Raw genomic sequence first — 21590 nt, 5'->3', positions numbered from 1 at the left:
GTACATGCTTCGTCCCCCAATCTGTACCCTGTTGTTGTCGAAGACTACGCCTCGCGATACATTGCAGTGGGATCAGTGTCTCTCCGTCATGCCGTAGCAGAGTGCAGGGAAGCGAAAGCAGGCATGCGTCGCGAGGCGAACTACTCGTCCTTCTTCTTCGTCAACATCGCCCTGAAGGCGTCTTGCCCCTTGCCAGAGCCTGTCCCCGATGCATCCGCCATTGGTGCGTCACCTGGTGCAGCGCTACTCGATGCAACAGCCGCAGCTGGTCGCCCCGCACCAAGGCACAGTCGATCGCCTCTTCCGCCTCGCCCGCCGCGCCCGCCTCCCAGTGCCACACGCCCACGTCCTCGCGAGGTCACGCGAGGGACGAGAGGCGCGTCGGTAGGACCCTGAGCTGGTCGACCGCCTCCGCTGCGGTTTTGCCGCGGTCGCTCGGCGGCGAGTTCGACCTTCTTGCCGTCGACCGTCATCGAGTCCTGTTGCATCAAGACCTTGCCGACGTCCTGCGCCAAGAAGCCGTGCTGGTTAGTGAGCGCACGAGGACGAGAGCGGCCGAACACCACGCACGGCCGGGTTCTCGAGTAGGACGACCGCTTCGGTCGAGCCAGCGATGTAGTTGACCCGTCGTACCGGCGCCAGCTTCTCGAACTCCTGCTGGATGATCGCCTCTTGCGTCGATGGATCGAGGCCGCGGACGCGAACGCCGCGGTTCTCCTTCTCGACACCCTTTTCGGGCGGTCCAACCCTGCGAGTCAGACGGCCGGTCAGCAACAGTGTCAGCCTCCTATGAGGCGAGGGACGCACTTTGTCCCCGCTGCTCGCTGCTCCGCGATGGTCACCGAGATGTGCCTCTTTCGCAACTCGTGGTTGTTAAGAGCGAGAGCGGCACGAGCAGAGACCTGCGAGGGTGACCGTCAGCACAGACCATTCACGCCACGCCAAAGTCAGCGAACGCACCTCTTCCTCGAACTCAACGAAAGCGAAGCCCTTTGCGAGACCCTTGTCGTCGGTCGGCACGCGAACATCCTTGATCGCTCCGTACGGCTCGAACAGCTTGCGCAAGTCGACGTCCTTGACCGACTTGGCGAGGTTGGCGATGTACAGCTCGCGGCTGTTGGCGTTGGCATCGGTGCGGTTCTTCTTGCGCGATGGGTCGGAGACGAAGACGGAGAGAGGGTGGCCGGGCTCGAGTTCCGTGCCGTGCAGCTCGAGAGCGGCTTGAGCGTGAGCCTAGATCAACAAAGTCAGCGAGGGCGAGCAAGCGCGAGAGGCGACGACGACTGACGGGGTTGGCGAACTGAACGTAACAGAAGCGACGCGAAGTCTTGAAGCGCTTGCTTGGCCAGCGGGTGTCGAAAATAGTGCCGTACTGCAGTGCAGTAAGATCAGCACGCGACGACGTGAGATGAAGTAGCGCTGGAGGCGCACCTTGCTGAAAAGCTGCTCGATTGCCGCCTTGTCGAACGACTCGGGGAAGTTCGTAACATACAGGCACGACTGCCATGCGATGTAGACCTCGACTTCCTCGTCGTTGACGCGCTTTTTGTCCTTGGTCTGCGCCGGAAGAACGCTGTCCTTGTCCATGAACTCGATCTGAGCGTACGAGCGATCACCGAGTGTCTTGACGTGCAGCTCGCGAATCTCGCCGCACTACGAGAAAGCCTCTGCGTCAGATACGTCGTGCAGAGGCTGTGGGAGGGAAAGACGCACGTCGCGGAAGAGCTTGCGGACATCGTCCTCGCCCATCGCTGTCGGACCGATAGCAAAGACAGTCGAATGCTCGCGGTCCCTGCGTACAGGAGCGTCAGAATTACGCTTCCAACAGAGTCATGACGGAGCCACGCACCGCGTCGGTTCCTTCACCTCCTGCGCAGGCGACTGTATCCGCACTTTCTTCGTGCCCTGCTCCGCCTCGTCCACCCTCTCGCGCTTCTTGCTCGACTCGCCGGCATCCTGCGTCTGCACCGCGCCTGCAATGAATGACTCGGCGTCTTGCGTGACGACAGAGGTACTGGCCGCCGCGGCCGCCTTTGCTGCTTGCGCAGCTTCCTGCGAGCCGAACTGTGTGAGCATGCGCGAAGCTGTACGAGGGATATACCACGCACCCTCGCCCGCTTCCGCTCCAACCCCTTCTTCTGCCGCTTGCTCTTCGCCAAAGCAAACTCCAGGTCCGCCAAGTTGCCGTACTCGGTCTCGAACGTAAGCCACGCCTCGAGCAGGTACTCGGGGTAGTTGAGACTCCGCTCCGAGCAGCCCTTCGTGTAAACCTCATGCGCGCGCTGGTAGTCGCCCATTCGTCTGCGAGCGAGGAGGTCAGCGGCGAACGCATGAGTTGCGAAGAGAAAGGCGACGCACGTCTCGAAGTCGCCCCGCGCATACCACAGAGCGTAGTCGTGCGCCCGGCTCTTCGTCAACTCCTCCCACATTTGCCTAGCCTCGTCGACCATATGGAAGCGCTCGTACTGCGGACGAGGTAATGTCAGCTATTGTTCGGCACAGCGTCGGGAAGGGGACGTGCCAGCCGAATCAAGTACTTCTCGAGTCGGTTTTGCGGGTCGCCCTTCTTGTGCACTGCGACGCGGCAGGTCAGCATGAAAACTAGCAGAGGGGGACATGCTCAAGCGCACCTTTCTTCGTCGCCTCGATTCCCTCTTGCAGAACGCCGAGCGCGAAGCCAACAAGATCTGCGTCAGGGCCGTCCTCCGTAGCTGTAGGGTGGAGTACAGGCGTTAATCGCAAGCGCGTGGGGAAGCAAGAGTCCGAGCTACGCACGCTTGCTGTCCATCTCGCGGCGGTAGAAGCTGGCGCGAGCATGGTAGAGGGCGACTGTCGCATCCATGTCCTTGTTGAAGAGGCCGGTGGCGGTCGCGCGCTGGAAGAGCGTCTCGACTTCCTCGGCGCCAAGATGGAGCTTCTCCTGCAGTGATCGAGCGTCAATAAGGAATAGCACGGCTCGAAAAGAACGTGACGCACGGCGACGCGGAAGTAAGCCGTCCAGAGCGAGACAGATGAGGGCAAGTTGCGAACGGCCTTTTCGGCGACCTCGCGCAAGTTCGACTCCTTCTCCGGGATCTTGTGCTGTGCGCGAGCGAGATCAGTATTTGGATTACTGAGGAGGTCGAGCGACGCACCAGGAACTCAAGGTAGGCCTCCCAGACCTCGATGTCGCTCGGGTGGTCCTTGACCGCGCGCTCGAAGATGCCCTTGATGAGCGGGGTATCGGGACGCTTGACCTCGCGTTCCCACGCGACGTAGTCGAGATACGCCTGAGCCGAGTGACCAGCCGCTTTCTGCGGGCGCGGAGCATGGTCAGCCTGGGGGGCGGAACCGAAGCATGCGGTACGCACTAGCTTCTCCTCCTCTGGGTACCGCTCATCCGCCTTCTTGACAGTGGCACTGTAGATCTTGTTCGCCGCGGGCAGACTCTTGTCGTAGTTGTCGTTGTCGAAGGTCGTGACAAAGGACGAGTAGGCGGAGAAGGTTTCGGCGATGTCTGCGGAAGGCCGTCTGTCATTAGCAGCTCACCCCGCAAAGACCTTGACACAGTACGCACCGAGATGAGGGACTTTGAGACGCTCCAGGTAGAGCTGCTCGACCTGGACGAGCTGATCCGGACTGTCGAGGGACAAAATCAGCAAGTGTCGCCAAGGGCCAGGAGCGAGCGTACGAAGGGTCCGTCTGCAAGGGAAAATGTCAGTAGTGTACGCCATGGAACGGGAGGAGGCCAGGTGCACCTTCAGCAAGTCCATCTCAAAGTCCCGCCAGATCTTCCAGACACGCGAGCTCTGCCAGTGACGAGAGGTCAGCTCGCCGCACCGCATCGAGCAGCAAGTATGCTCACCTCCGCCAGATGCGCTCCCGCAACCGACATAACCTCGCCGCAAACGCCTCTGACCTCTTCGAGCGAGAATACAACCTCGAGGAGCTGGTCAGGCTCGCCGACCTTCCTGTCCGCCGCCTGCATCGCCCTGTCTTCGTCATCCTCTTCGACTGCAGCAGGAGGTGGCGAGAGACCCTTGGAAGCGTAGTACTGCCCGTCGACCCATTCCGACCAAGACGCGAGGACGGGAATCGCTGCGTGGAATCAGGGTCAAACAGCTTCGCGGGCGACGGTGAAGGAGGTACGTACAGAGGTAGTCGCGACTAGCCCTCCTGTACAACTCCATGACCTCCAGGTGCGGCGTGACATCGTCCACCGGGACCTGAGGGAGCTGCTGCTTCCTGTCCGCGATCCACTCGAGCCATTCGCCTGCGAGAAGCGAGGATTAGCTCGTTTTAGAGAGCAGCAGAACTGCTACGCACCTTCGCTCAGCGGAAAGTAGCCTGCGAGAGCCTGGCGCGCCTGCTCGACTTCATCGCCCAACCCGAGTGACTTCGCAAGCTGGATGCGCTGGAGGTGGAGATCGCGCTGGTACGGCGCAGCAGAGATCTGCTCGAGCAGAGCGCTGTACTCTTGCACGGCAGCCTCGTCTGGCTCGTTCGCCATCGTCGAGCGTGGTGGAGAAGCGAAAGCGGGGAGGAGAGCGAACTCGACGACGTCGGCGGCTGTCTTTCAGGCAGTCCGCAGTGGAGCAGCAAGGAAAAGACGCTGGCACGAACGTCAAAGGAATCGGAAAGATGCGTTGCGAGGGGTGAGGTTGGCTTGATGCTACAACGGGAACAATCCGCGACGGTACGGCCGCGGCGGGAAAGAGTACAAGCACGGATGTACGGCTGCTACGACCACGCACACAGAGTACTGGGAGAGTGGGAACATCGAGGTCTAGAGTGGGGTGGTGTCGAGTTGGACAGGCGAGGCGACAGTGTCAGCAATGGTCGATACAAGAAAGGCTTTGCGAGGTGCGAGGTGCGAGGGGCGAAAGGCGAAGAGGCTTAGAAGTCGGCGTCGAAGATGAGCGAGCCGTGCTCGTCGAAGGGCGTGCTGGCGCCGCTGCCGGCAGTGTCGGCCACACTGGCGGTGCGGGACATGGCGTTGACGCGGGTCATGATGCCCGACTTCTGGTAGTCCGAGACGCGCTTCTCGAAGAAGCTGCACGACAGGAGGCGTCAGTCGAGGACGAAGCCAGGCGGAAGGGCGGAGAACGCACTTGGTCTTGCCCTCCATCGAGATCATCTCCATAAAGTCGAACGGGTTCTCGGCATTGTACAGCTTGTCGTTCCCGAGCGCGACAAGCAATCGGTCCGCGACGAACTCGATGTACTGTCGCATGAGGGTGGCGTTCATGCCGATCAAGCCGACGGGCAAGGCGTCCGTCAGGAATTCTTGCTCGATCTCGACGGCTTCGGCGATAATCTGGGTGACACGGTGGGGTGCTGGTCGGCGCTCGAGGTGCGAAAAGAGAAGGCAGGCAAAGTCGGTGTGAAGACCTTCATCGCGCGAGATGAGCTCGTTCTGCGGGACAAGTCCGTCAGCCGGTGGTCCCGGGAGCCGACATAGAGTCTCGACGCACCGAGAACGTCAAACCGGGCATCAAGCCCCGCTTCTTGAGCCAGAAGATCGAGGCGAACGAGCCGGAGAAGAAGATGCCCTCGACAGCGGCGAAAGCGACCAGTCGTTCCGCAAAGACGGCGCCAGGGTCCGAGATCCATCGAAGCGCCCACTCGGCCTTCTTGGCGATGCAGGGGACTGCAAATTGGACAGTCAGAACATTGTGTGGGTGTTCGAGCGGAAGGAAACGCACTGGTCTCGATGGCGTTGAAGAGCTTCTCGCGCTCGAGCGGCTCCCGAATGTACGTTTCGATGAGTAGCGAGTACACCTCGGAATGAACATTCTCCCTGCGTGCGACAGAAACGGTCAGGCTGATCCGTGTCGAAGTCGAAACGGGCGGACGCACATCATGATCTGGAAACCGTAGAAACAGCGGGCCTCGGCGATCTGCACCTCGGCCGAGAACCTCTCCACCAAGTTCTCGTTCACGATGCCGTCCGAGGCGGCGAAGAAGGCGAGGACATGCGAGATGAAGTGCCGCTCGTTGTCCGTCAGTCGGTCCCAGTCCCACAGGTCCTTCGAAATGTCCTGTGCGAGTAGCACAATCAGCATTCGCTCGCTCACCGGATTCGCGAGCGAAATCACCATCTCTTCCGCCGTCCAGAAAGATGCCTCCGCCTTCTTGTACGCTCCCCAGACCTGTCCATTCAAGCCAGTCAGCCCCCAAGCCTTCCCGAACAAGCGTTCCCCCCAAACGCAACGCACCTCGTGATACTTGATGGGGAACAACACGAATCGCCGGTCTGTCTCCCGCAGGATGGGCTCGTCCGCGTCCGAGCGAATCGACGAGTTGCCGACGAAGCGCGGCCGGCCGTCCGCGTCCAGCCAGTCATCCCGCCTGTCTCCCTTCTTGTCCTTGCCGCTCATCTCGGAAGAGCTGGTATGAGGCAGGTCGAGCGAGTCGAGCGAGAGAGGGACGGAGGGAAGGTCGTCCGCTGCGTCTGCCTCCAAGGCGGCAACATCGTCGCCAGTGCTGCTTTGCAGCTGCTCCTGAGCAACCTGTTTGCCCTTGCCTTTGCTCGTCTGCATCCTGCCTGCCCCGTTGACCTTTTCCTTTGCGGCCTCCTTGATTGAGGAAGTGGCGGACGGGGACGAGTGTCTGTCGTGGCGCTTTTGCGGATCGCCGAGGGACAGAGAGCGGAAAGATGACGATGGGGACGCCTGCGCAGCGTACGTGCGGCTGCTCTGCGGCGGGTAGAGAGGCGGGACCGTAGGTGGAGAACTGGCGAGCATGGCGGCGTCTGCACTCGACGGCGGCAACGACTGGCGGGCTGGGCTGGCTCGAAGGCACCTCCTGGACACTTTCTAGAGCTGATCTGGCAGCGGGAACGAGCTGGACAGGCAGGCGAGGTGGACGGGAGGAAGCAGACCCTCCTCAGGCGATGAGGATCGCCCCGTGCGCTCTCTCTTGCGGGACGTACGATGCCGTAGGAGTACTGACAAAGTAACGACAGAATTTACGAGCCTATCTACAGAGGGAACGGGGAGGGTTCGAGGATGTCTGCTCACCGTTTCGAAGGGGGCGCAAGTCGTAGCTCCTGCACGCCGACAGCAGCATCGCTGAAGCCTCTTCTACGCCTTGACACCCTTGACGAGCCCCTTGAGGATCGTACCGAACGCCTTCTCGAGACGATTGATCTCGACCTTGGCCTGCTCGACGTCCTCGTCGAGCGTGAGCGCCTCGGCCAGTCCGGGAAGGGTCGTTGCGCCTGTGTGGCGTCGAGGTCAATGAGAGCGCCGTCGAGGAGGGCATGCCCTCCTCAGCGAATGTCGTGATCGGAAGCGAGTAGCAGTTCGGAGAGCAAGGAGAGGGGACGCACCGTATCCGAGCCATCGTCCGGGAGCGACTCCCAGATGCCTATACCACTCGCGCCCCTTCAGGCCCTTCTCATCACCCAAGAAGCCCGTCTCGAACGCCTTGATCGCCTTGTTGACCGCGCGCAGCTGGCGAATCGCTCGCTTGTCGCCCTTCTCCTTGACTGCGTGAGCGACCTTGATGCCCTTACTTTCGAGACGTTGAGAGGTAAGGAGGATCGCGCTTGTGAGGGAGCGGAGGCGGGTGAAGTCGAGGGATGATGCGAGAGGGAGAGAGGCGACTTTGTCGACGTATTTGCCGAGCTCGACGGCGTAGGCTGCGGGAGGCGGGTATGTCGTCAGTACGCCTTCTTGAGCAGCAGATTTGTCGCTGACACCAAGATCTGCATGAAGGAGACGGCGACTGACCGGTCACGTTGATTGGCAACACCAGGTCGTCCACAAGCCTGACCGCCGCCAGACCAAGTACCTTCGAGACGGCAATGTGGCGCTGGTACGTCGGATCGCCGAACGTGGACTGCCAGTGGAAGCTGTCGTAGTTGGACTGCGAGGAAGGGAAGCCGTCAGTCTCGAGGGGAAGACGGGAGGATAAGCAGGACGGACGTGGTAATGGTAGACTGCGGAAGTCACCGAAGATGTCAGTGTCCGGTACCAGAGCTGGTAAAGCCTCGGCGTATGCGCACCAGGACTCTTCTTGCTGCGACGCATGGCAAAGTTGGCCGAAGCGATGCCGAGGCGCTGCAAGAAGACGGTGAAGTCTGCGGGAGCTAGTCCTCAGTTCTCGAACGTAATAGGGCAAGGAGGGGACGCACCGCTTCCCGAGCCGAGCGCCGCGACGGGCAACAACTTCTTCTCACCCTCATCGTCCGTCATTTCCTCCTCGTCGTCGCCATTCTCCCAGACGTCAGCGAGCGTCTTGCCCTCCCTGCTCGGGTCCGGGACTTGCGCTGAGACGTTGCGAAGGAGATCGGCGAAGGAGGGAGAGGCGTTGAGCTCGAAGATAGGGCCGGAGACGCCTGTGCAAGCGAGAGTTCAGTGAGCATTCCGCGGACCGGTGGAGGCGGAGACCGACGCACTGACGTCCACGTTGAGGTACGCAACGACGTTCTTCTTGAGCCACGGCGCAAAGTCTTCGCCAAACTCGGTCGAGCCGATCAAGCCGTACTCCTCGGCGTCCCACGCAGCGACGAGAATCGTGCGCAACGGCTTCCAACCCTTCTCAAGCAGGGCCCCAAACGCTCGAACGGTCTCGTGCATGGACGAGGTGCCGGAGTTGGGGTCGCTGGCGCCGAACGTCCAGGCGTCGTGGTGGTTGCCGATGACGACGACTTCGTCCTTGATGTGGCCGGGGATGAGGGCGTAGGTATTCCTGCGCGCACCGGCCAGCAAGGTCGAGGCGTGAGTTCCGGGTCTACCGGTGAGAAGGCCATGCAACTGCTGGCGCCACGCACCAGATCGGGGTAATCTTGTCGTCGACGTTGTTGACGAGCTCAATCTCGTCCTCCCCAGGACCAGTGAAGTACTCGACGCCATACTCGCGCAAAGCGCCTTCCCTCCATCCCTCCGGCTTGCCCTCCCTTCCATCCTCCAGCTTGAAGCCCTTTCCGTTCAAGCTTTTGAGGAGCGGGATCGCGTCTTCGTACGAGAGGGGGAGCGACGGGATAGTCGGGACATTGACGGATGGGTCGTCGCGGTCGAGGCGGTCGGGCGCGTTCGGCAAGTCGGGGTTGTAGGACGGCTGGCCGGGCGTGAGAGGGTCGCCAGGGTAGAGCGAGAGGTACTGGACGGAGCCGCGCTGGACGCTCGACGGTGCGCGGGCGGGTCCGGCGGGGTAGGCAGCGTGACCGGCTGATGCCGTGATGTCGCCATCCTCGATCGGGTCGGTGAAAATGACGACGCCGATAGCGCCTGCTTCCGCGGCAGCCTTGACCTTAAGCCCGCGGAACGACCCGCCGTACTGGACGGCGACAATCTTGCCCTTCACGTCGACGCCCTTGCTCTTGAGCAGCTCAAAGTCCTCCTTCGTCCCGCGACTGGCGTAGACGAGCTGTCCCTTGGCCGTGCCGTTCTTGCTGAAACCGTGCCAAATGCCGGGTCCTTCGCCACTCGTCGGGTCCTCCTTGAAAACCTCCTCCTTCAGCTTGGCGCGCCACGACGGCTCGGATGCGCCGGGTGGCGTGATTGAGAGGGAGGCGGAGACGGGGTAGTTCAGGAGCGAGTAGTACGTGTCTGTCCAGACGCGCGGGCGTTCAAGGTGGGGCTCGCGGCGGCCTTTATGGCCGTGGCGCTTCTTTCCGTGAGGGTGGCCGTGTCGAGCGCGACGAGCGATCTTGTCCATCCAGCGGCGGATCTTGCGGACGAGACTCTTCCTGTGCTTCTTGTGCTTCTTGTTGTCGTGTCGCCCGTGCCTTCCGTGCTTCGAGCGCCCGAGTAGCGCCTCACGACTCGCATCCGTTCCGGCGTCAAAGACTCGCTTGTTCTCCGGGTCAGCGTCAGCGCCGAGGATGTCCTCCCATTGCGATTTGATGAGGAGAGCGACGTTGCGGTCCTCTGGCGTGCCGGCGACGTGAGCATGAGCGGTGTAGCTGCGAAGAGCCAAGTCCAAAGTTAGTCGACCTTCGAGGAGAGGAAAGTGAATGGGCGACGCACGCTCGTGAGGCATTCTTCGCGCTGTCCGCGGATGGCACCGTCAAGAGAGTGTCCTGAATGTCCTTCTCGCTGAGCCTCGTCGCCTGCCACGCAAGACGACCCTTCCCGTGCGTGCATCCTGCATGACCGAAACGAGCGAGAGAACGCCAGTCTCCGCCGCGAGCGAGTCCGTCCGTGGAGATCGCAGGCCCAGACTGGTACCACAGCGATCCCAGCGCGCACAGAGCGACGACGGCCTTGAGAAGCGACGTCCGAGTCTGGCGAGGTGGGGAGGAGGACGAGGGAGTCGGCAGGGGCAGCAGCGGCTCCTTTGAATCGGCCAGGTCGGCCAGTGACTTCTTTTCGGTCATTCTGTAGCACTTGCACCCGCTCAGTCCGTGAGCGAGTGGCTTGTTGTGGACAGAGAGTCGCACTCTGCCTCTTGCGAACCGCGTGCTTCCGCTTGACCGTGCTGTGGCTGAATCGTGAGGCTTGCACTCAATCGTACAACTCTGGAATTGCGCGCTCGATCCGCCACACCGCCGCGCCATGCTGCCGACGCTCCTCGACCACCTCTCTTCCGCCCTCGCGACAGTCCCAGGCTCGCACGCGTACGCGGTCGACGTGCTCCGTAGCCAGCCACGACGATCGCATGCCCTTTTCCCGCACGCTTCGAACGCAAAGACGGCAAAGGTGTGGCACGAGGAGGTGTTTGTGGTCGTGAGCGAGAAGAGGGAGGCTGTCGTCTCGGCGGAGAGCGCAGTGCAAACCAAGACGGGGGCAGCTGGAGGGCAAGTGGAGAAGGACGCGCTCGGCGGCCAGGGGAGCGCAGCTACGGGCGTTGCGAGCGCATCCACCGATGTTCCTCCCGTTGCGTCGATTTCTTCCGCGGCGAACGGCTCGAACGGGACGAGCGAGACGTCGCAGAGGACAGAACAACGACACGTCCCCGTCGCCGGCCTCGAAGCGTCCCTTTACACCATCCCGTCGACCTCGACCTCGCTCCTCTACATCTCGAAAGTCGATACTTCCGGCCATTCACCCCCTTCCTCTGGACCTTCGCCTACTCGCACCCTCGCATCGTCGTTCATCTCTTACTTCCTCCTCCACCCGCCGCATGGCTCGACGCGGGTGCGCGTCCACATCTTTGCTCGCGCGCAAGGACAGTACCTCTTCCCTGGCAGCGTCGACAACGAGGGCAAGAAGGTGCTCGACGACAAGGGCCTGATCCGATGGTGGAAGAGAACCATCGAGAAGGCGACGCTCGAGGTGCAGGCGGCGAAGCAGGCCGTCCAACCGCCTTCTCCGCTCAAGCTCTTCTACCTCGTCCCGGGGTTGAGCTACCTCGAATCCCTCCCCTACGTTCCCGCCGCCACTTTGTCGCCATCCATCGCCTGGACCTACTCGCATCCCTACTCGGCCCTCTCCTCTCCGTTGCATGCACCTGCCCCGCCTATAGCTCACCCTCTTACCGATCACATCCCTTCCTTCCCCGACGACCCCAAATCCCGCTTCCTCCATTCCCTCACTTCCTCCTCCGTCTCCTCCTCCGGCACACCAGGCGACTACGACGACGTCTTCCTCTCCCTCGCGAGCAACGCGTTCGCGACTGGCCAGACACCCGCTCAGATGCTCGCAGACGTCGAGCGCGGACTCGAGCGGGAGCGGAAGCGTCTCATCGAGGGTGTGCCAGGTGGCGTCGAGGAGTGGTGGGAGCGAATGGCGTTCAGGCAGGAGTGCTGCGCTGGGCAGCTGGTCGGCTTCTTCGTTGTCGCAGCGGGCGAACCCGATCTCTCATCCGTCCCCGTCTCTCCCGTCGCCGCGCCGCCGTCGCCGACAAAGTCCGCTTCGTCCAACTCGTCCGCTACGACCGGCGCACCTCGTCCCGCCCCGCTTTCTCTCCGCCCGACGGTCTACACCAAGCTCTGGTCCGTCCTGCACAACTTCGACTATTCACTCCCAGCGCTACCGAAACTCGCGGAAGCAGTCGAGCGCTGGGAGGAAGGACTGGAAAAGGCACTGAAGGCGGAGGAGGACGGCGAAGGGGAGGAAACGCTGAATGAGGAGGAGTGGAAGAAGCGGTACGAGCGAGAAGTGCGGCGGGAAGTCAAGGTGGAGAATCCTTTGCCAGCGGTGGTCGCAGGAGCGGGCGAGAAGCGGGCGGCAGACGGTGAGGCGGGTCAGGAGGCGGACAAGCCGAAGGTCAACATGCTCGCGCCAAGGAAGAAGAAGAAGGTAATTCCTGCCGCATGAAACGCAGCCATGACTTGTCAGGTGTTCAGGCTTTCGTGCAGTTGTGAGGGATGTCAAAAGAGAACCTGTCTTTTTGCCGGCAAGGTGTCGAACTATGCTGGCTGGATTGCTACGATTGCGGACCAACGACGAAAGCCTGCATACAATGCCTTGGCGAGGTGCAAATTGATCTAGGGACGGTCGGAGGTCGCGGAGAGTAGTAACCGTGCAGGTTGGTGCAGAGTTGACGATACCGTCTCGCGAATGGAGGTCGTGCGATCGCGCGAAGGCGGCCAGCGGGGCGCCCGATGACTTGAGGACTCCCGTGCCCGTGCCGTTTCCATCAAGTGCTCGTCAGGGCAGAAGGGGCGACTGCCTCGCCACGCTTCGTGTCGCTTGTCTGCTTTCGACCACCCTCATCCTGCCAGTGTCGCCCTCGCCACTTCCGCGCCTTCCTTGACGTTCTTGAGCTGCTTGTAGAGCGCTCGCGAACGCTCGTTCGCTTGGTCGAGGTGGTTTTGCGAGAGAGTCGCATCGGCAGGACTGGCGGACGAGGGGACGAAGCCGCCGACGGAAGAGCGAGAGAGGAGGGCGACGAGTGAAGAGAGGGTGGAGAGCGTCGTTGACAGATCTGAGCAGACGCGTCGGTCAAGAAAGGATGTCAGTTCAAGCGTTCAAGGGGAAGGGAGTCGAGAAGGAGGAAAGCGCTCCTCACGCAACGAACCTGGTTGACCCGTGTTTCCAGCTTCGAAAGCCCGCTCATAAGCCATCAAGACAGCCTCGACCTCCCTCTCAACCCGGTCGAGCAAGCCCTCGTCTTCCATCCCTGCTCCAAGCAGGACAGCTACGTTCCTCGTCGCCTCGACGCTCGGCTCCTCGACGACGATGCCATGGCCTCCTGTGCTTGTCGTGGCGCCCGCACCTGCGACTCCAGCGCCAGGGGGTGCCAGGCCGGTGCGAGCGGAGGCGGCGCGGCGATGAGGTTGTGCAGGAGCGGGGGACGGGGCGGTGATTGGGAGGGTCGTAGGGTGCGGCGAGGGAGCCCAGGGTGAAGGCGCAGCGGCCGGAGATGGAAGCATGATGATGCGAGGGTGGAGTAAGGGAAGACGGAGCAAGGGAGGGTGAAGAGGGAGTTGGCTGGACCTCTCGCAAAGCTTTCCTAGTCTTTCTCGCATGGTGAGAGCGCTGGAGCACTCTGCCTCGGCCGCCGAACGCTAAGCGAAGAGAGCTGGATTGAAAAAGAAGTACGGGTGCAAACTGCCGAGAAGGGTTGCGCGAGTGCTATTGAGGCTGGAGCGAAGTCTGCGCAAGGTGACGCGTCAGCTTGAGTGAGAAGGACAAGGCGCGGAAGACTTGCCAGAAGAACGAGATGTAGGACTCGCGAGGGAAGCGGCGGCCAGTCGTCTCCTCCCAGTACGTCAAGTCCAGTTCTACGTCGCGGGCGTGACAGGCATCCGACAGCGCAGTGACAGTGCTGGGCGCTAGCCGAGCCTCCTCCTCGTCGGGATTCAGAGAGAGGCGGAAGGTGCGGTAGGGGATGCGATCCTTGCCTTGACGGAAGGCCTTACGGAAGGACTCGATGTAGTCGACCATCTCTTCTGAACTGAGACCACACCATTCGTATTCGAATATCTCGAGAGATGCTGGCGCAGCGAGTACGATGGAGGGTGGAGCGAGGTCGTAGGTGATGAAGACTTTCTTGAGGGACCGCAACCTCGGCAAGACCTGCTTAAACCATCCCTGGTCGTTCTCAACACCGAAGCTGACGCCAACGTAGATTCGCAGCTCCTCGAGCGTCTGCAGCGTCTCGAGGGCCGACCCGAAGTTACCGAAGGTGACCGGAGTCTCCGTGTAGAAGTCGAAGAACTTCAGACTCGATGCGACAGATGTGAGCAGTTCCTGAACGGCGACAGAGTGTTTCCACGAGATGCTGATTGCCAGTGTCGTAAGGTGTGTAGCGGGAGGAGTGGGAGGTATGGGCAGAGGCGGATCGACGTGAGCCGGGTGCGGCGTGCAGAGCGACATCAGGTTGCGTATCGATGGCTGTATGGCGAGGCGGGACAGATCCTGCATGGACAGGTACCCCAAATCGGTCCGCTCGGACACGCTAGCCCGGCGCCCATCCGAGATGACTGTGTGCAGCTCCCGCGAAGCGAGGAAGCGTGCCAAGCGTTCCTTCCATGTGCGAGGGAAACTTGCGATGTAGACGTGGCGAACGTTGGGACAGAGGTCGGAGACGATGTCCAAAGATAGCCTGTCTCTGCAACGCGACTCTGCTGTCGGCCGCCCAGCGTTGATCGCCTGGACAGCTTCGGCAAGGTCAGGGCGCTGACGAAAGGCGAATGCAATGGCTTCGGATGCCGCGTCCGTGATGTCGATGGCCCGAAACAGCATCTCCTGCGCGGGGAACCGCCAATGGCGACAGACGAGAGCTGACGAGCGCAGAGCTGGTGCGCGGGAAGTCACCGGCCATGCGATCAAACAGAATGGCGGGTCAACGATGCCATCCGGGATTTCTGAGACTTGTATCTCGACGAGCCAGCCGAAGATGCGCGTGAGGAGTTCGGGAGGGAGAGTCTGGGCGAGGGAGAGGCGGGCCATGGCGCGGCTGAAGACTGGAGGTCTGGCGAAGGGATGCGTGAGGTTCTGTTGTCGTACTCGGCGTGTTCTGCGCGGCTGCCAGGCGAGTCGTGAGGCCTGTGTGAGCGAGAACTGATGAGAAAGGCGAGCGGGCGAGGGGGGCGTGGGAGAGCGTGCGCACCTCGTAGACCGTTCCGGCGAGCAGAAGAAGGGTCAAACAATCCCAGCAAGCCAGACACAGCGCGCAACCAAGCGAGAGCAGTGAACGGTCGGGGGGAGAGCGCCCGAGCAGGAGGTGAATTGAACCCCTCGGCGTCGTAAGACTTTCGTAAGGCTTGACTGAACTTCATCCGACATCGCGCTCCGCTGGCCGATATGAAATCAACAAAAGCCGCGCACGGCAGCGTGAATTGCAGGACGAAAGTGATCTCGGGAGTCCAGTTGTGGCGCCTTGAGGCGAAAGTATAGCTCGGTCTGCAAATGCAAGCATCAGTGATCAACGCATACGTGATTGTGGCAAGGAAGGGCGCGCCAGAAGAACGAGATACAGGTCTTTTCGGGGATGTCGAAGTAGTATGCGCCACGGTTGATGTCCACATTGACACCCAAGCGCAGACAAGTCTCCTCCAATTCATCAAGAGCGTCCCTGCTGTCGTCATACCATTCATCGGGATCGACAGAGAAGCGGATGGTGCACGAAGGGAGGCGAGCGGCGACGTTGACGACGACTTCGGCAAAGGTGTGGATGACCGGTATCATGTCTTGACCGGACCATGAGTACTCGATCAGCTTGAGATGCGGCGGCAGAGACAGGACGATGGAAGGGCGCGCGATCGAATCGGTAACAAACAACTTTTCGAGTGAGGTCAACTTGGGGAGGACGTCGGCAATCCAGGCATCGTCAACGCGGGCAAAGTTGACAGGGTTCATGTATATCCGCATCTCCTGAAGGACGGGGAGTGTCGGGAGGAGGAAGCCAAAGTTGTCGTGCGAGAGAGGCGTCTCCGAGTAAACCGCGAGTTTTCGCAGCGAGGCTGCCGCCATGGTGACAAGGCGCGCCAGGCAGGTGTCTATGTTCATCGTGATGGCCAAGGTGGTAATTGGAGATGCGAGGTTTGGCAAGGGAACGAAGGGCGAGTTGAACGACGACAAACGCGGGCGGAGCTGGAATTGAAAGTAACGCAGCGACGATTTTTGTGCGACGGCGCAGAACTCAAACGGCGACAAGCAGGCGAGCTGCTCCACCTCCAGATGAGACCACCCGCGCTCGAGTAGTACGAGGGACTCGAGAGGTGCGCAGTCGAGAAGAGCGACGAGCGCGTCGCGCGCGCTTCGGGTGACGAGGCCGATTGCTAGGTGCCGAATGTTCTTGCAGAGCGCAAGGGTGGACAGCTGCAGCCGACATTCGGCATTGAGGCTGTCCCAGGTGTCGCTCGAATCCTTCCGCAGTTCAAAAACTGCCGCTTGCGTCGCATCTGCGAGGTCTGGACGATCTTCGTAGCAGTCCTGCAGCAACGCCGCGTTGTCATAGTCGAGATTAATCGAGCGGAACAATTGTCGCTGAGCAGGCGCCCGCCACTGGCGGCAGCCGAGAGCTGCCTCTCGAAGTTCGGCGATAGCTGAAGTGACGCTCCAAGCAATCGTCTCCCGATCGTATCGTCCGCGCGGATGTATGTCGGCCTGAAGCTCTGTCAGCCAGCCGAAGATGCGCGTGAGGAGTTCGGGCGGGAGCGTCTGGGCGAGTGAGAGGCGGGGCATGGCGGCGGAGGAAGGCAGGCGGGGGTGACGCCGAGATATGTGCGGTGCTGCTGGCGCGCTCGGCGTGTCTGCGCGGCTGACAGGCGAGTTCGGCGGGTCTGTGCCAACAAGAATTGATGAGCATCGCGAGTGGGTGAGGAGGGCGTGGGAGAGCGTGCGCACCTCGTAGACCGTTCCGGCGAGCAGAAGAAGGGTCAAACGATTGCAGCAAGCCAGTCACGAGCGTCAGAACGAGCAGCGAAGTGAGCGGTTCGAGGTAGAGCTGTCGTCGCATTACCTTTTGATTACCCTCGCGCGTTTGTATTCGTTCGATTACGAATTGCGGTGCTAAAGCGTGTCTCATCTGGGTGCGCTTGATTGATCGGCGCTGCTTCCAAGTCGGCAACCTTGTCGTCCCGGTCAACTTTTCGTACAACACCGCGCTCTCGCTCTTGCTCCTCCTCTCGCTCGTGTGCATTGTGTACTTCCAGCGCAGACAGCAATGCCTGGACGATACGCTTCTATCGAGGTACGCTCGCGCCGTCGTCGTCGTCCAGGTTCACGCGACCCTCCCCACCTCGTCCCTCGTTCCAACTGCCACACCGCACTCTCGCCACACCGCCCGGCGACCACGAGCATCGGTCTGCGCTTGTACTGACACTCGCTCGACGCTCACGCAGGTCGGCCCGCCCGCTGAGCCCGGCAGGTCCCGTCCGCGCAGGTTCGCGGCGACGGCGGACAAGTTGGTCGAGTCTCCGGCGCCCGACGTCGAGGTCGTCGCAGACTTGCTCGGCTACTCTGTCCGCACCAGGCCTGACAGACAGGCTGTCGGATGGCGCGAGACCATCAGGCTGCACAACGAGGAGAAGCAGGTCAAGAAGGTTCGCCGTCACTTTTCCGCGTCTTGGCTGGCCTTTGCTCGCGAGGCTGACTGCTTGACGCGCAGATGGTCAACGGCGAAGAGACGACCGAGACCAAGAAGTGGACTTACTACGAGATGAGCGACTACAAGTACCTCACCTACAAACAGCTGGGCGAGATGGTCGCCGACGTAGCTTCTGCCCTCGTCGAGACCGGCCACTCGAGGAGCACCATCTTCAACATCTACGCCAGCACGAGCGCGCACTGGCAGGTCATGGCGAACGCCTGCGCGACCCAGGGCATCACCTTTGCGACCGCCTACGACAACCTCGGCGAGGAGGGAGTGCGTTCAGCCGTCTTTTCCTTGTTCCTACTCCGCTTACAATCATGCGCAGCTTAACCACTCGCTCAACGAGCCCGGCGTGTACGGCATGTTCACGAACGCCGCGCTCCTCCCCGTCGTCGCCGGTGTCATCGCCAACACTCCGACCGTCAAAGTCCTCGTCTACGACGGCGCCACGTCGGACGTCAAGCCCGCCGTCCTCGACTCGCTCAAGAAGGCCGACATCAAGCTCTTCCACTGGGACGAGTTTGTCGCCCTCGGTCGCAAGTCGCCTCACCCGGCCAACAAGCCCTCAAAAGACGACGTCGCGTGCATCATGTACACGTCTGGCTCGACTGGCGCACCGAAGGGCGTCGAGATCACCAACAGGCAGATCACCGCCGTCGTCGGAGGAGCCCTCTCGCTCGTTCACGAGTTTATCACCCCCGACGCTCGCTTCATCGCCTATCTCCCGCTCAGTCACATCTTCGAGATGGCTGTCGAGTTCCTTCTTCTCTACGTTGGTATCGTCATCGGCTGTGAGTCGCTCTCCTCCTCCGACATTGTCCTCACTCGCTGAACCCTCGATCCCTCGCAGACGGCTCCGTCAAAACCCTGACCGACACCTCGATGCGCAACTGCATGGGCGACATGCGCGCCTTTCAGCCCACAATCATGGTCGGCGTCCCGACCGTCTGGGAACAAATCCGCAAAGGTATCCTCGCCAAAGTTTCGGCCGGACCCAAGTTCCGCTCGTCGCTCTTCCATGGCGCCTTGTCGGCTAAGAAGGGAACGAAGCCACTCCCGGTGTTTGGACGTGCGCTCGGGGGTGTGCTGGATGCGGTGGTGTTCAAGGCTGTCAAGCAGGCGACGGGCGGGCGCCTCAAGTACGCCATCAACGGAGGTGCGCAGCCGTTCTCCCTTCTCAAACGCTCAGATACTCATGCATGATTCGCTGCAGGCGCCGGCATCTCGCGCGACACGCAGAACTTCCTCCGCCTCACTCTCACCGACACGCTCATCCAAGGCTGGGGCTTGACCGAGTCCTGCGCTCTCTCGTGCATCCTGCCTCCCGCTATCGTCCAAACCGGACCCGTCGGCGTGCCTGTCCCGTGCGTCGAGATCCAGCTTAGGGACTTTGAGGAGGCTGGGTACAAGGCGGATGGGAGTGGGAAGGATGCGGGTGGGTTGCAGCAGGGAGAGATCTGCTTGAGGGGTCCGAGTATCTTCAAGGGCTACTGTGCGTCCTTCCGCATATCCTGAGATCGCTGGCGGACGAATTGACGCTCGAGGTCCCCGCAGTCAAGCGCCCCGACTTGACGAAGGAGGTCATCGACGAGGACGGCTGGTTCATGACTGGCGATATCGGCCAGTGGAACCGCGACGGCACGCTCAGCATCATCGACCGCAAGAAGAACCTCGTCAAGCTTGCCGGTAGGTTCCCTTCCGTCCGCTCACGAAGGGCGATCTTGACTTCAGTCCCTGCAGGCGGAGAGTACGTCGCCCTCGAGCGCCTCGAGTCGATCTACAAGTCGTGCAACCTCGTCTCGAACATCTGCGTCCACGCCGACCCATCCGCATCCCGTCCGATGGCCATCATCGTCCCTCACGAGCAGAACCTCCGCACGTCGCTCTCGGCGAACCCTCACCTCGTCGACGGCAAGAGCGTCGACAGCCTCGACTGGGCAACTGACGTCTGCGCAAACGACAAGGTCAAGAAGCATGTCTTGGAGGAACTCGTCGCGACTGGTCGCGGCGCTGGACTCAAGCCCCTCGAGACGCTTCAGACGGTCTTGCTCGCCAAGGAGGAGTGGACGCCTCAGAATGGCATGCTCACGCCGGCGCAGAAGCTGCAGCGCAAGTCGATCCTCCAGTCGTTCGGAAGCGATATCAAGGTGCGTAACCGATTTCTTTCGTTCCTTCTCCTCATCCTTGCTGAATCGGCCTCTCCCCAATTTGCAGAAGGTATACCCGTGAACCTCGCACGACACCCCGAGCTTTTTCCCTTGTTCTGCGTTTCCACTTTCCTTTCATCCGTACCAGGCCTGTCTGTTTATCACTCTGTCAGTATTTGGTCGTGTATCCCCCCCGCGCTCTCGTCTATCCATACCGTAATCACGTCTGTGCCGTTTCTCCTCCTGGACTCGCTCGACGAGATGACGAGAAACGACAGGAGAGCGTTACGAGTACAACAACACGCCTACAGCCAGCCTCATCTCCCCGCACGTCACGCCTCCATCGCCATGATCTTCTCCTCACTCTCCATCAGCTGCTTCTCCACACCGTCGTCCTCGGCTCCAGCCTCAACCGGTTTCACTGCTTCTCGTTTCCGTTTTCGAGCGGTAGCTGAGCGTTTCCGAGCGGCGGAGAGGAGGATTTGGGTACGGTCGTGGGCGATGGCGGCGTGTTGCGTTTTGCGGATTGTGCCTGTAAGGACGTGTAAGCGAGAACGTCAGGAGCGGCTCAGGCGGCGAGGTGAGCGGGGCGAGTTCCATCGTCCTCGCCCGCTACGCCAGCTTGTCGGACCTCCCGACGTACCGCTGACATGTACGACCCTAGCAATGCATTCTTGTCCTCCGACTTTGCGCAGGAGCGTGAGGGCGGCCCAGAGAGTGCGGAAGTGTTCTCGCGAGATGCGGATGATGACGGTCGAGGTCGAGGGGGAGAGGTACTTGACTGCGCAGCGACTCAGAGCGTCAGTGTAACCATCCGCATCGTGAACACAGACCCAGACTGCAGCTCTTTCGAGCCGCTTCTGCTTGAAGCGCTTCGAGGAGACGGGAACGCACTGCTGAACGTCCCTCCCACTTCGCCTGCTCCGATGTCTCCAAAGCTGACGCTCAGACTGTCCCTCAGCAAGCTGATCAAGCTCGACTCGGACAGGTGCGGTGGTGAGAAAGTCGATTCGGCGGAGGGAGGTTGGTCGGCGTCGATGTCGCTGCGGAGAGCGTCGAGGTCGACTGCGGCGGGGAAGAGCAGGTGCAGAAGCAGGTAGCGATGCTTGAACCGCACCATAGCGACCAACTGAGCGCGAGTGTGAGCCGTCGATGGCCAACTTCATCTCCTCAACTTCTTGCCATCCACTCTCTCGCCGCTGTACTCGCTGTGGAGCTCTGCCGATTCGCTAGCACTCTTGAGAACCTCGAAGTAAGCTACTCAGATTGTCGAGCGACCGCAGGATGTCCACCTCGTTGCGCCTGTCCCCGCTCTCCCCTTCCGCCGACAGCTTCATCGCGAAATGGTCTTGCGGCGACGGCAGCGCACGAGCGGGCTCGCGGATGCGCGAGAAGGTCGATTAGGACGGTATGCTGACTCTCGCCCTCTCACAGATCCACAATTTCACGATGAGCGGTCGCATTCCCATCGGTTCAGCGGTTCTCCTTACAGGAGTCATTACAGCGATTGGCTACTCCATTATGGCTCGTAAGTCATGCGCAGCAGACGTCACTACGCCGAGTGAACGCTGACCTAGCCTTCTATTCCCTGCGACAGTCACCACCCCGACCGACCAGGAGATGTACGACCGCCTCTCGCCCGATCTCAAGCGCAAGGTCGACGAGGCACGACGGATGCAGGCGGGTGCGCAAAACGAGCTGGCGAGGGAGAGCAAGAGTCGGCTGGACGCGATCAGGGTGCGTTAAGAGGGATCGCCCTTGTCTGCGTCTTATGCGATTGTGAGCGCTGACTTAGCGAATCGCCGCACCGTCGCACAGGCTCAAGCGCAGAACGACTCTCCAGTATGGGCTGACTCGGAGTCGACGAAGAAGTAGGCGAGCTTTCGTGCGTCTCGTCCTTTCCTCCCCGTCTTCTTCGCTGACCGCGCATTCTTCTGACACCCTTGTCCAAACAGTGTATGCTATCCTTGTAACGATACCTTCGCACATCCTCGAGCCGCTCGCGGCTGAACCTGTAAGACCGACGAC

The 21590-nt window shown here is 61.2% G+C and overlaps 10 protein-coding genes across 10 annotated transcripts; 3 read left to right on the top strand and 7 right to left on the bottom strand.

Moving 5' to 3' along the window:
• Nucleotides 1-140: 140 nt before the first annotated feature.
• Nucleotides 141-4489, bottom strand: RHTO_04357 (pre-mrna splicing factor 24; the record flags this gene model as incomplete). The annotated part of the gene is made up of 22 exons (XM_016418024.1): nucleotides 141-506; nucleotides 571-748; nucleotides 808-902; nucleotides 961-1233; nucleotides 1289-1372; nucleotides 1432-1653; nucleotides 1714-1792; nucleotides 1850-2052; nucleotides 2109-2301; nucleotides 2359-2465; nucleotides 2522-2574; nucleotides 2631-2711; nucleotides 2776-2920; nucleotides 2977-3081; nucleotides 3135-3293; nucleotides 3351-3496; nucleotides 3557-3618; nucleotides 3671-3681; nucleotides 3738-3788; nucleotides 3845-4077; nucleotides 4133-4252; nucleotides 4306-4489. 22 exons carry the CDS (start codon nucleotides 4487-4489, stop codon nucleotides 141-143), a joined length of 3150 nt encoding a protein of 1049 aa, XP_016270701.1.
• Nucleotides 4490-4875: 386 nt separating this feature from the next.
• Nucleotides 4876-6725, bottom strand: RHTO_04356 (ribonucleoside-diphosphate reductase subunit M2; the record flags this gene model as incomplete). The annotated part of the gene is made up of 7 exons (XM_016418023.1): nucleotides 4876-5032; nucleotides 5091-5395; nucleotides 5454-5629; nucleotides 5685-5779; nucleotides 5839-6020; nucleotides 6078-6131; nucleotides 6198-6725. 7 exons carry the CDS (start codon nucleotides 6723-6725, stop codon nucleotides 4876-4878), a joined length of 1497 nt encoding a protein of 498 aa, XP_016270700.1.
• A 339-nt stretch (nucleotides 6726-7064) lies between these two features.
• RHTO_04355 (glutamate carboxypeptidase II) lies at nucleotides 7065-10306 on the bottom strand (the record flags this gene model as incomplete). Its single annotated transcript, XM_016418022.1, has 9 exons — nucleotides 7065-7201; nucleotides 7313-7624; nucleotides 7716-7851; nucleotides 7911-7924; nucleotides 7991-8065; nucleotides 8120-8323; nucleotides 8384-8676; nucleotides 8759-9892; nucleotides 9957-10306. The coding sequence occupies 9 exons, from the start codon at nucleotides 10304-10306 to the stop codon at nucleotides 7065-7067; spliced, it is 2655 nt and encodes an 884-aa protein (XP_016270699.1).
• A 178-nt stretch (nucleotides 10307-10484) lies between these two features.
• RHTO_04354 (DNA damage response protein) lies at nucleotides 10485-12188 on the top strand (the record flags this gene model as incomplete). The annotated part of the gene is made up of 1 exon (XM_016418021.1): nucleotides 10485-12188. The coding sequence occupies one exon, from the start codon at nucleotides 10485-10487 to the stop codon at nucleotides 12186-12188; it is 1704 nt and encodes a 567-aa protein (XP_016270698.1).
• Nucleotides 12189-12583: 395 nt separating this feature from the next.
• On the bottom strand, nucleotides 12584-13246 carry RHTO_04353 (uncharacterized protein; the record flags this gene model as incomplete). The annotated part of the gene is made up of 2 exons (XM_016418020.1): nucleotides 12584-12798; nucleotides 12892-13246. The coding sequence occupies 2 exons, from the start codon at nucleotides 13244-13246 to the stop codon at nucleotides 12584-12586; spliced, it is 570 nt and encodes a 189-aa protein (XP_016270697.1).
• A 202-nt stretch (nucleotides 13247-13448) lies between these two features.
• Nucleotides 13449-14768, bottom strand: RHTO_04352 (uncharacterized protein; the record flags this gene model as incomplete). The annotated part of the gene is made up of 1 exon (XM_016418019.1): nucleotides 13449-14768. One exon carries the CDS (start codon nucleotides 14766-14768, stop codon nucleotides 13449-13451), a length of 1320 nt encoding a protein of 439 aa, XP_016270696.1.
• Nucleotides 14769-15236: 468 nt separating this feature from the next.
• RHTO_04351 (uncharacterized protein) lies at nucleotides 15237-16505 on the bottom strand (the record flags this gene model as incomplete). The annotated part of the gene is made up of 1 exon (XM_016418018.1): nucleotides 15237-16505. The coding sequence occupies one exon, from the start codon at nucleotides 16503-16505 to the stop codon at nucleotides 15237-15239; it is 1269 nt and encodes a 422-aa protein (XP_016270695.1).
• A 481-nt stretch (nucleotides 16506-16986) lies between these two features.
• On the top strand, nucleotides 16987-19644 carry RHTO_04350 (long-chain acyl-CoA synthetase; the record flags this gene model as incomplete). Its single annotated transcript, XM_016418017.1, has 9 exons — nucleotides 16987-17013; nucleotides 17165-17365; nucleotides 17431-17688; nucleotides 17741-18206; nucleotides 18266-18571; nucleotides 18629-18907; nucleotides 18970-19101; nucleotides 19156-19562; nucleotides 19630-19644. The coding sequence occupies 9 exons, from the start codon at nucleotides 16987-16989 to the stop codon at nucleotides 19642-19644; spliced, it is 2091 nt and encodes a 696-aa protein (XP_016270694.1).
• Nucleotides 19645-19894: 250 nt separating this feature from the next.
• On the bottom strand, nucleotides 19895-20682 carry RHTO_04349 (ribonuclease P/MRP protein subunit POP5; the record flags this gene model as incomplete). Its single annotated transcript, XM_016418016.1, has 3 exons — nucleotides 19895-20094; nucleotides 20206-20343; nucleotides 20457-20682. The coding sequence occupies 3 exons, from the start codon at nucleotides 20680-20682 to the stop codon at nucleotides 19895-19897; spliced, it is 564 nt and encodes a 187-aa protein (XP_016270693.1).
• Nucleotides 20683-21011: 329 nt separating this feature from the next.
• Nucleotides 21012-21437, top strand: RHTO_04348 (cytochrome b mrna processing protein, CBP4; the record flags this gene model as incomplete). Its single annotated transcript, XM_016418015.1, has 3 exons — nucleotides 21012-21090; nucleotides 21160-21299; nucleotides 21381-21437. The coding sequence occupies 3 exons, from the start codon at nucleotides 21012-21014 to the stop codon at nucleotides 21435-21437; spliced, it is 276 nt and encodes a 91-aa protein (XP_016270692.1).
• Nucleotides 21438-21590: the final 153 nt, after the last annotated feature.

The sequence above is a fragment of the Rhodotorula toruloides genome (assembly GCF_000320785.1).
Source record: "Rhodotorula toruloides NP11 unplaced genomic scaffold Scaffold27, whole genome shotgun sequence".
Lineage (NCBI taxonomy): Eukaryota > Fungi > Basidiomycota > Microbotryomycetes > Sporidiobolales > Sporidiobolaceae > Rhodotorula > Rhodotorula toruloides.
Note: the sequence above shows the minus strand (reverse complement) of the source record. Positions and strands in the feature narration are given on the sequence as shown.